We start from the raw sequence: 14,985 nt of genomic DNA on the forward strand, positions 1-14,985 counted from the left end.
TCCACACTGACGTACTTTTAAACACACACACACACACACACACACACACACACACACACACACACACACACACACACACGCTGTTAATAACTACCTTCTTCACAGATGACTGTAGAGCAGGTTTATGGATTTCGCACTGTCTCTTTTCTCTTTTTTACATCACTGACTGCTTCCCGAGTCAAAGGCAAAGGGCAAAAATAGAAACGTCGCATCTGCCAAAAATAATCCCTGATGCCCTTCTGAGCACAGATATTTATTTGGTTTCCTATACACACACACACACACACACACACACACACACACACACACACACACAGAGATCACACAGCTCTGTCTGTGTCCCAAATGCTGTCTCACTCACTGTCTCCCTACTAATTACATCTTCTGGACTACATCATTTGCACCTTCAGCAATTCAAGCACCAAAAAGTAACAGCAAATACAAGCAGATCATCATCATAACTTTACAATAATAAAATAAAATATAGATTATTCTAAACATATGATCATCTTTTTATATGTTAGCGGTGTAGTTTAACATTGTTTTTAATGCATATATTTCAACATACAGGGACTTAGTTGTTTATTTGTTTTTTCCTTTATTTCTATTTTGTAATCTGACCAGAAGGGGGCGATATGTGACCGCTCATTCATTTTACTCTACCCTCGTGTGCCTTATTTACCTTTATGTGACTTTAAATATAAAAATTAATAGCAATGAAACGGCACTTAATCTTTATAAATTATAAATACAAATAAATTAGTTAATTAAAAAAGGTGTATATGTGGAAGGCCCTTAATCAACTCTGCATTCTTCCTAACAAGCTGGGATATCCATGTACGTGACAAATAAAGACCACTTCTCCTTTTCTTCTTATTCTAACTTAATTAGATAGATAGATAGATAGATAGATAGATAGATAGATAGATAGATAGATAGATAGATAGATAGATAGATAGATAGATAGATAGATAGATAGATAGATAGGCTAAAGCTTGCTTGACAATTATCTAGTTGCTCTGCTTTGTTATTTTCTATGATGCAGGGTGTTTAAATTTAAAATGATCTGATGTGATAACATTTATAAGAAATCATTATTTTTAACACAGGATTTGGGAGTTTGATTTCTGTCTCTGCCCAAACTTTGTGTGTGTGTGTGTGTGTGTGTGTGTGTGTGTGTGTGTGTGTGTGTGTGTGTGTGTGTGTGTGTGTGTGTATGTATGTATGTATGTATGTATGTATGTATATGTGTGTGTGTGTGTGTGTGTGTGTGTGTGTGTGTGTGTGTGTGTGTGTGTGTGTGTATGTATGTATGTATGTATGTGTGTATGTATGCATTTGTGTATGTATATATGTATGTGTATATATGTATGTATTTGTGTTTATGTATGTGTATGTATGTATGTATGTGTGTATATATGTATGTATGTATGTGTGTGTGTGTATGTATTTGTGTATGTATGTATGTATGTGTATATATGTATGTATTTGTGTTTATGTATGTGTATGTATGTATGTATGTATGTGTGTATATATGTATGTATGTATGTGTGTGTGTATGTATTTGTGTATGTATGTATGTATGTGTGTATGCATTCGTGTGTGTGTGTGTGTGTGTGTGTCTATGTATGTATGTATGTATGTATGTATGTATGTGTGTGTGTGTGTATGTATGTATGTATGTATGTATGTATGTGTGTGTGTGTGTGTGTGTGTGTGTGTGTATGTATGTATGTATGTATGTATGTGTGTATGTATGTATGTATGTATGTGTGTGTGTGTGTATGTATGTGTGTGTGTGTGTGTGTGTGTGTGTGTGTGTGTGTGTGTGTGTGTGTGTGTGTGTGTGTGTGTGTGTGTGTGTGTGTAATAGACTTTAACACGATAATTTACAGTTGTTTAGTACTGAGCCTATGTGGCTGTTTGTTTGTTTGTTTATTTAATCAGGCAAACGTGATTGCTACCTGTAAAGAGGTCCCCAGATGCAGCAGCTTTGTTTTGATCAATATAACTCAGTAAGTCATTATTATAACTCAGTAAGTCATTAATATAACTCAGTAAGTCATTAATATAACTCAGTAAGTCATTATTATAACTCAGTAAGTCATTAATATAACTCAGTAAGTCATTATTATAACTCAGTAAGTCATTAATATAACTCAGTAAGTCATTAATATAACTCAGTAAGTCATTAATATAACTCAGTAAGTCATTATTATAACTCAGTAAGTCATTAATATAACTCAGTAAGTCATTATTATAACTCAGTAAGTCATTAATATAACTCAGTAAGTCATTAATATAACTCAGTAAGTCATTATTATAACTCAGTAAGTCATTATTATAACTCAGTAAGTCATTAATATAACTCAGTAAGTCATTAATATAACTCAGTAAATCATCATTAACATCTGCAGGTAAAATAATGATTATTATTCTGGTGTAAATATTAAAACAAACTCTGTAAGTATTTTAATACAGCGGCGTGTTTATTTCGTCCTTTCCCTTCTGACTATATGACGTGTAATAACATTAAACACACCACACGTGTGTACATGTGAACACTAAACACGTGTGATTAATGTTTGTGTTTGTTTACTTATTTTATCTCAAGTACTTTGTTTGTATTAGCGACGCATTCTTGTCCCGGAAGTAGATCTTTCACATGGCTCAGTATGGCGCATGCGCAGAGAGATGACCGGTCGGGTCAGGATGGCTGAAAATGGTGCACAGGTATAAAGACAAGATTTCTTATCATTTCATTTCATTTCAGAAGAAATAAAACAAGTCCTGATAGTATTTCACTCTGTATTCTAAAGTATTTAACGTATAGAAATGAAAACACGACTCAAACTCAGGTTGCATGATGATTTGATCCTCAACACTACAATGTTATTAATATGTAAAGTATTAAATCTGATAGTTTACACTTTTATTCTAATCTGTGTGTTACGTGTGTTAGCGTTAATATGAACCCTCATTAGCCTGTTTGTTATTACTGTACGTGTGTGTGTTTGGTACGCTCACAGACCGGTGTCATAGTACGAGACTTATATATTTACATTTATTTAAATCTTTATTTAGGGGGGTCACGGTGGCTTAGTGGTCAGCACGTTCGCCTCACACCTCCAGGGTCGGGGGTTCGATTCTCGCCTCCGCCTTGTGTGTGTGGAGTTTGCATGTTCTCCGCGTGCCTCGGGGGTTTCCTCCGGGTACTCCGGTTTCCTCCCCCGGTCCAAAGACATGCATGGTAGGTTGATTGGCATCCCTGGAAAATTGTCCATAGTGTGAGAGTGTGTGAGTGAATGAGAGTGTGTGTGTGTGTGCCCTGTGATGGGTTGGCACTCCGTCCAGGGTGTATCCTGCCTCGATGCCCGATGACGCCTGAGATAGGCACAGGCTCCCAGTGACCCGAGGTAGTTCGAATAAAGCGGTAGAAAATGAGTGAGTGAGTAAAACTTTATTTGCAGTTTATTACCCAGACATGTTGTTATTCACAGCTCTTAGCCAGGATCGAGGGGAGACGATCGCTCCGACACATCGATCGCCACATTTTTCCTATGAATGGTGGTCCAGTTCAAGGTAACTGAAATAAAAACTCCACTTGCTTCACATCACATCATGGAAACCCAACGAAATCCATCCATCCATTCATTAATTCAACTAACTGTCTATTTAGACGTCTATTTACGGTGACCCGTACTCAGAACTCGTTCTCTGCATTTAACCCATCCAAAGTGCACACACACAGCAGTAAACACACACCCAGAGCAGTTTGGGGGGGGGGCGAGACTCGAACCCACAACCTTAGGGTTAGGACTCAAACTCTATAGCCATTATGCCACGACTTCCCCCTTTATACATTAATTCTCCCATTCACCCATCCAAGAATTTAATTTAACCATCCACCCATCCGGTGCACCCACCAACCATTAATCCATCCATCCATCCATCCATCCGTATATAGGAACTCAATGGTTTGTCATTAAAAAAAACGTCTTAACCCTGCACCTATCCATCCATCCATTCGTGCATTTATCCTAACAACCAAACATCCAAGCATCCATCCAACCACCCATGCAGTGGAAATTGACACTCTTGTCATTAGCCATCTATCCAACCCTCCATTTATCTATCTATCTGTGCATACATCCGTCTATACGGTAGAAACTGAAATGCAAACAAACATCCGTTTTTATTACTATCTATCCATCCATCCATCCATCCATCCATATATCCATCCATCTGAATACCTACACAATGGATTGTTTGGCACAGCCTCCTTTTTGTACATTAATATCTACCAATTCTTCCAAGCAACCAGTCATCCATCCCACCAAGAGTTCTGCAGAAACCTAGATGCTCGTCATACACGATTTGTTTTTTACGTTACCATCCGTTGGATTGATGGACGTTTTAAACCGAAGGACTCGTCATAATTTCGTATCGTTTATAATTTTTTTTGTTTCTCATCCCCAGGTGATGTCATTGAGTTTCATGGAGTAGAAGGAAGCGGTAAGACAGAGATGTTGTACCACCTCCTGAGCCACTGTATCCTCCCCACACACAGCGGAGGGCTGGAGGTGGAGGTCGTCTTCATAGACACAGACTACCACTTTGACATGCTGCGTCTGGTGAGCGTCCTGGAGGCCTGTCTGTCCCCGTCACCTCCAGAGAGCGAGACGGATGTGCAGGTGGACACAGAGGTGGTCCGTTCCAGCTTAGGTCGCCTGTCTGTGCTGCATTGCTCCAGCTCCGTCCAGCTCCTCCTTACGCTGCATTATCTGGAGGGAACTCTGTGCACCCGGCCCACCCTCTGCCTGCTCGTCATAGACAGCATCTCCGCCTTCTATTGGATAGATCGCGCCAGCGGTGGTGATAGCCTGGCTCGACAGGAGGCCAATATGAGAAAATGCACAGAGATCCTGGATAAGCTCAGGAGAGACTACGGCCTTGTCGTTTTTGCCACCACGCATGCGGTCATGAAAAATTATTCATCCGGCTCGACGGCTTCTGGATCGTCAGAGCCGTGGAAATGCAGCTCGGACTTCGACAAGCAGTATCTCTGTCGAGCCTGGCAAAAGATTCTCACACACAGACTTCTGTTCTCCAAAAGTGTCCAAAGTAGCGTTCCTGAGGAGAACAAACAGCTTTTCTCAGTGGCTTGTAACACTGTAAGGACTAAAGGTGTTCATCGATGTGTGTTTTATGTCACAGAAGCTGGAGTTCAGTTTACCGAGTGACACACACACATCTGTGCACATCTGTTATTAAATCCTTTTAATCGGACGTTTCGGGGGACCGAATAACGGCGTGTGTTCGGGGTCTGAACTTTGAAAGAAGTCAAATTTTTAACAAGGAAAACAAAATCATCTTAAAGACAGATTCTGAGCGATATCTTACCGATCAGAGGCCTCGTCGCCCATTTCGTCTGTATTCGGTGATAACTACAGATTTTTCTCTTTTCTTAAATGTTATTTTGATACACAAAACTGTACTGGATTTTAATAAAGACACTTGAAATTACTTTCAAGGCTTTTTTTATTTTTCCCTGTGTGCTGTGCCTCACGGTTTAAATCCCCGGCACTGCCAAGCTGCCAGTTTTGGGCCCTTAAGCAAGGCCCCTAACGTTCACTGCACCCGTGGCACTGTTTCATGGCTTATGCTGAGCTCAGACCACGATGTTGGGATATGTGAAGAAATAATTTCTCTGTGCTGTAGGACATTGGTCCCCCACCTTTTTTTCGCCGCGGACCGGTCAATGTTTGATCATTTTACTGCGGCCCGCTGGGGGTGGGAGATGGCGGCTATACAATTAAATTAAAATTACTAATTTTTATTTAATTGAATTTAAACATGCCTTTTTAACTCACTACAACACTAAATCTATGAGAACCCTGAGCTTGTTTCTTTGCAACGAGACGGTTCCATCTGGGGTAATAGGAGACAATGACACCCGAAGTGTGTCGCTTATGTCCAGTTTATTCCGTTGTTTTGTTTCGGTTGCCTTCACTGCAGAAATCCCCGCTTCACACAGATAGCATGTCGGAAATGGCGATAGGGATGTAAGTGCTGTGGTGACAATCTCAGGGTATTCCGCCATGACTTTAATCCAGAACACCGGCAGAGTTTCTAACTTTCTAACGACGTCTGTTTCGTGCTCATTGTTGCTAATTTGTGGGTTAAATTTGAGCAAACACAATATACACGTACACCAAGCACTGTTAAACATGACAAAGTACCGGTGAACAGAGAGAAGAGCGATACACACCTTCTCTCTCCACCAAAGCTACAACACCACTGTCGCTCGCAGCCGCTCAGCTCCAGACGTCACCTAAACCCGGCCCGATATCATGATATTTTGCGCATGCGCGGTATCGGTGCGGCTTTAGGTCACGTCTCTCAGCTCCCAGTTAACCTCTCGTCCATGGAAAGTCACACAAACCCGAGAGAAATACACCACAGTAAATAAACTGGGAATAATTTAATGATCCTTGGGCGGCCCGGTACCATTTGGTCCACGGACCGGTACCGGTCCGCGGCCTGGGGGTTGGGGACCACTGCTGAAATATATACTGTATATGTGACAAAATAAAAAACATTTTTCTTTTAATTCTAATTCTTCTTCTAATGCTTTTATTTCAGAAAGTTATTAAATTCTTCCCGTCTTACTCTGTGACTCTGCTGCGTTCGTCTTTCCTCAGAATTTAGAAGTCCGTACCAGGATTTACTCCACGTCCAAGATTTATTCCTTGGAGCTGCTGGTTGCTGCTGGAGTCATAAAGACTGTGTTAGAAGGTCTCCATTTTAAGTCTGCTTTTCTCTCGGAGTGCTTTTTCTCACTTGCTTAATTCATTATAGATCTAAATCTACATCCAGTACATCCTGTAAAGCTGCTTGGTGACAAAATCTCTTGTTAAAAGTGCTTTACAGATTAATTAGATTTCTCTCTATCTATATATTATATCTATAAGCCTCATGTATTTACATAAGCTTGTACATAGGCTTGTACAACATAACATTCATTCATTCCTTCATTTTCTACCGCTTATCCGATCTTCTCGGGTCACGGGGAGCCTGTGCCTATCTCGGGCGTCATCGGGCATCGAGCCAGGATACACCCTGGACGGAGTGCCAACCCATCACAGGGCACACACACACACACACACACACTACGGACAATTTTCCAGAGATGCCAATCAACCTACCATGCATGTCTTTGGACCTGGGGAGGAAACCGGAGTACCCGGAGGAAACCCCCGAGGCACGGGGAGAACATGCAAACTCCACACACACAAGGTGGAGGTGGGAATCGAACCCCCGACCCTGGAGGTGTGATGCGAACGTGCTAAGCCACCGTGCCCCCTAACATATAATTAGAACTAAAAATAATGGACAAAATATGGGGGAAGTATATTTATTTTTATTTCCATGCCATATATTTTTCTCTTTTTTCCCTCATTTGGTCTATTTTCCCTCGTAGATCCTCTTAATTTATCGTACAGTAGATTGCATTTATTTACATATGAATCTATTTTTGTATTTTATTTTGTTTTTAAATTCCAGTTTATATATATTTATATATATTCTTTGGCCGGAAAGTTTCTGTGAGATTCTGGGTACCACCATACTGCTATTTTACTGTTTTGCTCATCACAGTGTAGGGAATCGTTGACGAAACAGGTCGCAGCGCTGAGTTAACAGCTCCAGGGCTCCCAGTTCAGTCCTGAGCTTGGGTTACTCTCAGTGTAGAGTTCCACATGTTTGCCTCTCGTTCTTTTGTGTTTCTTCCGGGTTCTCGGGTTTCTTGCACGTCGGTAGTTCTAAATTGTACATATCTGCATGTTGCTCTGAGACGGACCGGCCTCCCGTCCAGACCGTATCCCTTTTGTTTAATTATTTTTTATTTAATTACTAACAGTGGACATTGTCATAAAGCTGCTTTTTAAGAAAGAAAAAAAATCGCATGATTAGAAAATGAGTCTTGTTGAGAGAATCAACTGTTCACTGATGGAGACCTGAGCACAAAACTGTCCAATTGTGCTCCATCAACAGCAGCCCATTAATCTCCAGGCTGTCCGTGTAGGAACAGGATCTTATATCTTTTACTTACTGGTCAGCAGTAAACAGTAAGCTGCTGGGTTGGTTCTCGATTCATATATTTTTAAATGGACCAATGTCTCGTGTGATCTGCAAGCTTGGTGTTAGTTCATGTGGGCTGTATCCTGTATCCATACAGTCTAAAGGAAATATCCACCCATCCACTGCCAGTGTATCTGTGTAGCTTGGACCTCTGGTTGGTGTGCTCCATCTGTCCATTCTAATGAAGCCTGTCAGTGATGATCTATTGGATTCAGTGAACTATAAAAATAGTCAACTATAAAAAGCTACTTGCCTTGTCAAGGAAAAATCTCTGAAATGGATTGGAGCGGTCAGTCAGAGGTAAGGTTATAAGGTTCTATCTGGCCAGAATTTAAAGGTGGGGTCTCCGATTTTTGAAAGCCAATGTTGACAATATACAACAAACACGCCCCTAACCCGAACGGGTCCCACCCCTGTATCGATAGCTCCGCCCACACATACATACGTAACCCAGGCAACTAACAGAAAGAAACGTGTCTTTATCATAGCTAAAGGGAAGAACGATACGATTGTAGATAAACAAACAAGCAAAAATGCCACACAAGCATCATCATGTAAAGGACAAAGACATATATTAGTTCTGTGTAACAAAGCAAAACCAACGTTACTCACCTATCGAGAAGGAAAAAAGCGCCTCGGCGTCTTAAGTAAAGTCGGCCACATATTCACAGGTCGGAGTTTCCCGAGTCGATAACTCCTGAGCTAAACGCTGTTACTACACAAAACGCGGTTGTAGCTGCCTCTCTACATTACTACGATAGAAAAGAGGTGTTATTTGTGTAGTAACAGCGTTTAGCTCAGGAGTTATTGACTCGGGAAACTCCAACCTGTGAATATGTGGCCAACTTCCTGCTCCTTCAGTTCTCTCCAGCGCTGGAAAGCTGATCCTATATTAACACGTCCTACTTCTTGTCCTTATCGTAAGTCTTTCTTCTCTTTCTTTCTTTGTTTTTATCCTCCATGTCGATGTTAAACCCGCTTTCTGCTAACGTCACACATGCGCACTGAACACTCTCTCCGCCCATATCGACAAGACCCGCCCCTTTCTGCTCATTGGCTACACATTTGTTTTGTTTATTTTTCGGCCCGACTCAGTTTTCTGAAGCATTTCTCAAAAATAGGAGACCCCACCTTTAAGTGACGTGGCGTGACATACAGCTAAGTACATTGATACTTTAATTTGTTCTCTGCATTTAACCCATCCAGAGTGCACACACACAGCAGTGAACACACACACAGCAGTGAACACACACATAGCAGTGAACACACACACAGCAGTGAACACACACACAGCAGTGAACACACACATAGCAGTGAACACACACACAGCAGTGAACACACACACAGCAGTGAACACACAACCCAGAGAAGTGGGCAGCCATTTATGCTGTGGCGTCCGTCTTCCGTCTTCTATTACCATAATCATAGGTTTGAAGTGAAAAAATAGAATAATGTGGATTATAATGTGGATACTGTTTAGAAGAATACCTTGAATGCTCTTATTCTGACATCTAGGGCATCTACCTTGCCACAAAGGGCATTTTTAAATCTGGATGTTTAAGCACAGGGGCTCAGGTGTACCTGGAGTCTGGAGCCTTTTAGGTCCCTGAAGGACTGGGTTGTAGCCATTTCCATCTGACCTAATTTTACTCTCACCAGAACTTTGATTAGAGGGGTTGAACTTATGAACAAGCATGTGAGGGGGAAGTCGTGGCCTAATGGTTAGAGAGTTTGACTCCTAACCCTAAGGTTGTGGGTTCGAGTCTCGGGCCGGCAATACCACGACTGAGGTGCCCAGAACCCCCCCAACTGCTCCCCGGGCGCCGCAGCATAAATGGCTGCCCACTGCTCCGGGTGTGTGTGTGTGTGTGTGTGTGTGTGTGTGTGTGTGTGTGTGTGTGTGTGTGTGTGTGTGTGTGTGTGTGTGTTCGCTGCTGTGTGTGTGTGTTCGCTGCTGTGTGTATGTGTGTTCGCTGCTGTGTGTATGTGTGTTCGCTGCTGTGTGTGTGTGTGTTCACTGCTGTGTGTGTGTGTGTGTTCGCTGCTGTGTGTATGTGTGTTCGCTGCTGTGTGTATGTGTGTTCGCTGCTGTGTGTATGTGTGTTCGCTGCTGTGTGTGTGTGTTCACTGCTGTGTGTGTGTGTTCACTGCTGTGTGTGTGTGTGTGTGTTCACTGCTGTGTGTGTGTTCACTGCTATATGTGTGTGTGTGTGTGTTCACTGCTGTGTGTATGTATGTGTGTGTGTGTTCACTGCTGTGTGTATGTGTGTTCGCTGCTGTGTGTGTGTTCACTGCTGTGTGTGTGTGTTCACTGCTGTGTGTGTGTGTGTGTGTGTGTGTGTGTGTGTGTGTTCATTGCTGTGTGTGTGTTCACTGCTGTGTGTGTGTGTGTGTGTGTTCACTGCTATGTGTGTGTTCACTGCTGTGTGTGTGTGTGTGTTCACTGCTGTGTGTGTATGTACTGCTGTGTGTGTGCACTTTGGATGGGTTAAATGCAGAGAACGAATTCTGAGTATGGGTCACCGAACTTAGCTGTATGTCACATCACTGATAGACACCGGCAAAACCAAGGAATCAGTTGAGCTCTCCAGTTACCTGATGCTTAGCCATTTTGACCAAACAAATGGTAATCAAGCAAACATTTCAAAACCTTACATACATAAATATTTTCAGACATGTTAAAATATATGTAAACTATTACAATATGTCTAGTATGTAAGTATGTAACACGTCACTGATGAATGCTTAGAAGACAGAGGGGGGGGATTAATCAATCCATATGGCATGATAAGATTTTCACAGTGTGCTAATGGTGGAAAAGTCCGTTTTCAGTTACTAACCTTCTCAAATGCTGATTAGGTCGCATGCCCTGCTGAGGCTCTACAAGGAGTTAACGGTTTTTAACAGCAAAGTAATGGGTATCGTTATCTTATTTAGAACCCTACAATTTACTGAGAACACTTCTCAATTAGTTACAGTGTTCTTCTTCCTTTCTCCTCAGTGGTCAGTTTGGAGGAAGCCAGCAATGTTGGTCTCCGTCCAAATTGTAGCTTGATGTAGGACCTGGCGAACTTTGGGTCCATTTGATTTACAAGGGACCCAAACTGTCAGTATGCCAAAAAAGTTAGAGGAGCCAATGGTCAGAAGCACAGAGCAAATTCATTTTCTACCACTTATCTAAACTTCTCGGGTCACGGGGAGCCTGTGCCTATCTCAGGCGTCATCGGGCATCGAGGCAGGATACACCCTGGACGGAGTGCCAACCCATCACAGGGCACACACACACACACTACGGACAATTTTCTAGAGATGCCAATCAACCTACCATGCATGTCTTTGGACCGGGGGAGGAAACCGGAGTACCCGAAACCCCCGAGGCACGGGGAGAACATGCAAACTCCACACACACAAGGCGGAGGCGGGAATCGAACCCCCAACCCTGGAGGTGTGAGGCAAAGGTGCTAACCACTAAGCCACCGTGCTCTCCCACAGATGTGGTCATATGTTAAACACCTTTCCAGTAAAAGGCAAAATAACTGTTGATTCAGGCATCGCCATAGAGAGAGGCAAAATAAATAATTTCAGCAGAAAGCCTCGGCACTGTGAGAGCCTACCATTGTGATAATCCAGAAGAACCAAACAGGAAACAGAAATAGCAGATTTGATGAGAGGAGGAGGCAGCGCTGGTGGTGGAAGAAGGATAAATCTCAAAACTGGGCAAATGGTGAGTTGTAGTGTTAGCCCTGGTGAACCACACCTCGAGATAATTCAATGGATTTCTCTATTGAAAGTCGATGGTGAAATTCTGTCACGAAGCAGTTAGATCTTTACATTAAAAATGTAAATCAGCAGGTAAATATCCATCAGTCCATTAATCACATATCGCGATCGATGTTGGGAGATCAAACTTGTATACAATAAACAATGTGAAGAATGTATATGGGAGAATGGCAAAACCTCACAAAGATTAATGGTGAGTAAACTGGATGAATAGAGTAAACTAAACGGATAACAGGATTGGTGCAGTTATTAATCATTTGAGTGGAAGTGATATAATGTCTGACCCGGTGTTGGCTTCGGAAATGGTGATGGACTCGGATATAACAAAAGTGTGTTTATGTTGTTGTTGTCCTGCCCTGACACACACAACCCTCCCATTTTTGTCTGGGCATGGCACCAGCACTGGGTTGGGTCTCTGTAGGGAGAGCATCGGATCCAGCTGCAAAACACCCAGGGGCTGATTTACCGAAAGAATGTAATCATTCAAAATGTCACAGCCATAAGTGAAAGCTGAATTTTCTATTTGAATCTATTGGGGCAGTGGTGGCTGAACTGGTTAAGGCTCTACACAGCCAAGCTGCGACTGTTGGGCCCTTGAGCAAGGCCCTCAACCCTTCCTGCTCCAGCGGTGCTGTATCATAGCTGCCCCTGCACTCTGACCCCAACCTTCTCAGTTGGGGTATATGAAGAAAAGTATTCCACTGTGCTGTAATGTATATGTGGCGATAATAAAGGCTTTCATGCCCCCCTATTGTACAGTATATCTTCAAGCAAGTCAACCTAAAAGCAGAGCTAAACTGTTTGACAAACTTATATTTCTAAATATCGACACAAGTTTAATGTGTCCCTACTACATTAGAAGCATTCCCTGTCAGTAAGAGTTCCATGTAGAGACAGATAACTGAGCTCATGAAGCTACAGTAAGGACACCGATAGCTGCCGTAAATTCTCTCATATTCCACGATCATCATTTTACCAGATGAGAGCTTGCACAGCAATTCATCTTGGCCATACGGGAAATATGGTATGCCTTGGTGTTCTTCCAAGGTACCATCTTACTCCAGGAGCTGAGCTGAGCCCCATCTGCTTTAGGGGTTTTCCCAACCCTGGTGTCCCCTTACTGATAACACAGCAAAGCAGCTTGGCAGTGACATCTGAATGGTGACTCACTTTTCTTCCGTTAGTGATTGCCCCTACACGGATGATCCTCAGAGCTATTTCACCCGGGAGTTTAATAGTAGGGCCACCCTTGGTGAACTAATCTGAGGTAAGAGGTAAGACAAAGAGCAATCCCTAATGACCGCATGAGACTGACCTTCTCAGCTGTGGCCACCAGGCGGAAAGGGTAAGAAAAATCGAATGAACATTTAGCTTGAGCTAGGGCAAAATCCTAAGGTGAGTGGGGTCAAGCTCCGGCTGTAAATATGAGAAGAGTTTGCAAAGAACTTGCAGGTAATAAGTAAGTGGTCACACCTACAGCAACAGGACTACTTCGGGAAGTCGTGGCCTAATGGTCAGAGAGTCTGACTCATAACCCTAAGGTTGTGGGTTCGAGTCTCGGGCCGGCCACGACTGAGGTGCCCTTGAGCAAGGCACCGAACCCCCTCTGCTCCCCAGGCGCCACAGCATAAATGGCTGCCCACTGCTCTGGGTGTGTGTTCACGGTGTGTGTGTGTGTGTTCACTGCTGTGTGTGTGCACTTTGGATGGGTTAAATGCAGAGAAAGAATTCTGAGTATGGGTCACCGTACTTAGCCGTATGTCACGTCACTTTCACGTCACTTTACAATGGCAGAAATGTCGTGTGTGCCGATTGTTCGTTTCATTTTTAACATAATTTAGTTCACTAAACAAAGAGCTGAACGTTGAACCAGTTGAAAATTTGAATAAGAAACACTGTTATCGTCTCTGAAACATGCCTCCCATGACCTCATTCCTAAGACTCTTTACTAGGGTTCTACAAAAATGATCCACGATCAGAAGAAATTTTGTGTCTATCATCGCTGAAGTACCATAATGGCCAAGAACAAAATAAAAACATGATTTCAACGATGAAAAGCACGGTCTTGGATGGGCAATGGTGTCTCAAGAGGTTAAAGTACTTCCAAGCTGCCACTATTGGCCCTTAACCCTCACTGCTCCATTGGTGCTGTATCATCGCCATCCTTGCAATATGACCCTCCAAAGTTGGGATGTACAAAGAAAGAATTTCATTGTGTTTAATGTATATATGACAAAATAAAGGCTTCTTATTCTTCTCTGATAAAGTAGCTATGTCTTTGCCGTCCTTTTCTTTTACTGAAACAAATGGCATCATGTAAATATACTGTGTGTAAACAATTATAGGAAGTTTTTTCTAATATGGTGCCTTGCAATAGGCTAGCATCTTATCCAGTTATATTCTCATCTCACCCCATGACCTGCCTCATGAGGGTTCGGATGTGTCTCATGTACCGAGGGATGGAAGTGGATATAATTATCAGCATGTGTTTAATAAGGAATATTAAGGGACACAACAACAGGAAAACACAGGAACGAAGAGTGGCTTAGTGGTTAGCAGGTTCGCCTCACACCTCCAGGGTTGGGGGTTCGATTCCCGCCTCCGCCTTGTGTGTGTGGAGTTTGCATGTTCTCCCCGTGCCTCGGGGGTTTCCTCCGGGTACTCCGGTTTCCTCCCCCGGTCCAAAGACATGCATGGTAGGTTGATTGGCATCTCTGGAAAATTGTCCGTAGTGTGTGAGTGTGTGAGTGAATGAGAGTGTGTGTGTGTGTGTGTGTGCCCTGTGATGGGTTGGCACTCCTTCCAGGGTGTATCCTGCCTCGATGCCCAATGACGCCTGAGCACAGGCTCCCCGTGACCCGAGGTAGTTCGGATAAGCGGTAGATAATGTATGAATGAATGAACCTCACATAAGGGAATTAGGTTGCATGGACAGCCCATGACCCATGGGGCTACTGTGGATAGAACCATTTGGAGACGATCATACCATCTCTGAACTGCCATTACATCAATCAGCTTTGTGCTCAGACCTTCATCAGTGAACATTTGAAGGCTTCAGCAGGA

The 14,985-nt window shown here is 42.9% G+C and overlaps 2 protein-coding genes across 4 annotated transcripts in view; one reads left to right on the forward strand and one right to left on the reverse strand.

The window, feature by feature from the left end:
- actr3b (actin related protein 3B) overlaps positions 1-228 on the reverse strand; it is a 27,875-nt gene extending 27,647 nt beyond the window's left edge. The window contains exon 1 of the mRNA XM_047810675.1: positions 95-228. The gene's annotated coding sequence lies outside the window, so the exon portion shown is untranslated. The remainder of the gene's footprint in view (positions 1-94) is intronic.
- A 1,643-nt stretch (positions 229-1,871) lies between these two features.
- xrcc2 (X-ray repair complementing defective repair in Chinese hamster cells 2) lies at positions 1,872-5,526 on the forward strand. 3 transcript variants are annotated; one of them, XM_027167947.2, is made up of 4 exons: positions 1,872-2,015; positions 2,632-2,733; positions 3,501-3,582; positions 4,480-5,526. In XM_027167947.2, exons 1-4 carry the CDS (start codon positions 1,983-1,985, stop codon positions 5,241-5,243), a joined length of 981 nt encoding a protein of 326 aa, XP_027023748.1. In that variant the 5' UTR covers positions 1,872-1,982; the 3' UTR covers positions 5,244-5,526. The 3 variants fall into 3 exon arrangements, with proteins under 3 accessions (XP_027023748.1, XP_027023749.1, XP_027023751.1); XM_027167948.2 differs by having other exon boundaries at positions 1,874-2,015; positions 2,615-2,733; XM_027167950.2 differs by having other exon boundaries at positions 1,951-2,015; positions 2,657-2,733.
- The last annotated feature ends 9,459 nt before the right edge of the window (positions 5,527-14,985 follow it).

Source organism: Tachysurus fulvidraco, chromosome 3, assembly GCF_022655615.1.
Source record: "Tachysurus fulvidraco isolate hzauxx_2018 chromosome 3, HZAU_PFXX_2.0, whole genome shotgun sequence".
NCBI lineage: Eukaryota > Metazoa > Chordata > Actinopteri > Siluriformes > Bagridae > Tachysurus > Tachysurus fulvidraco.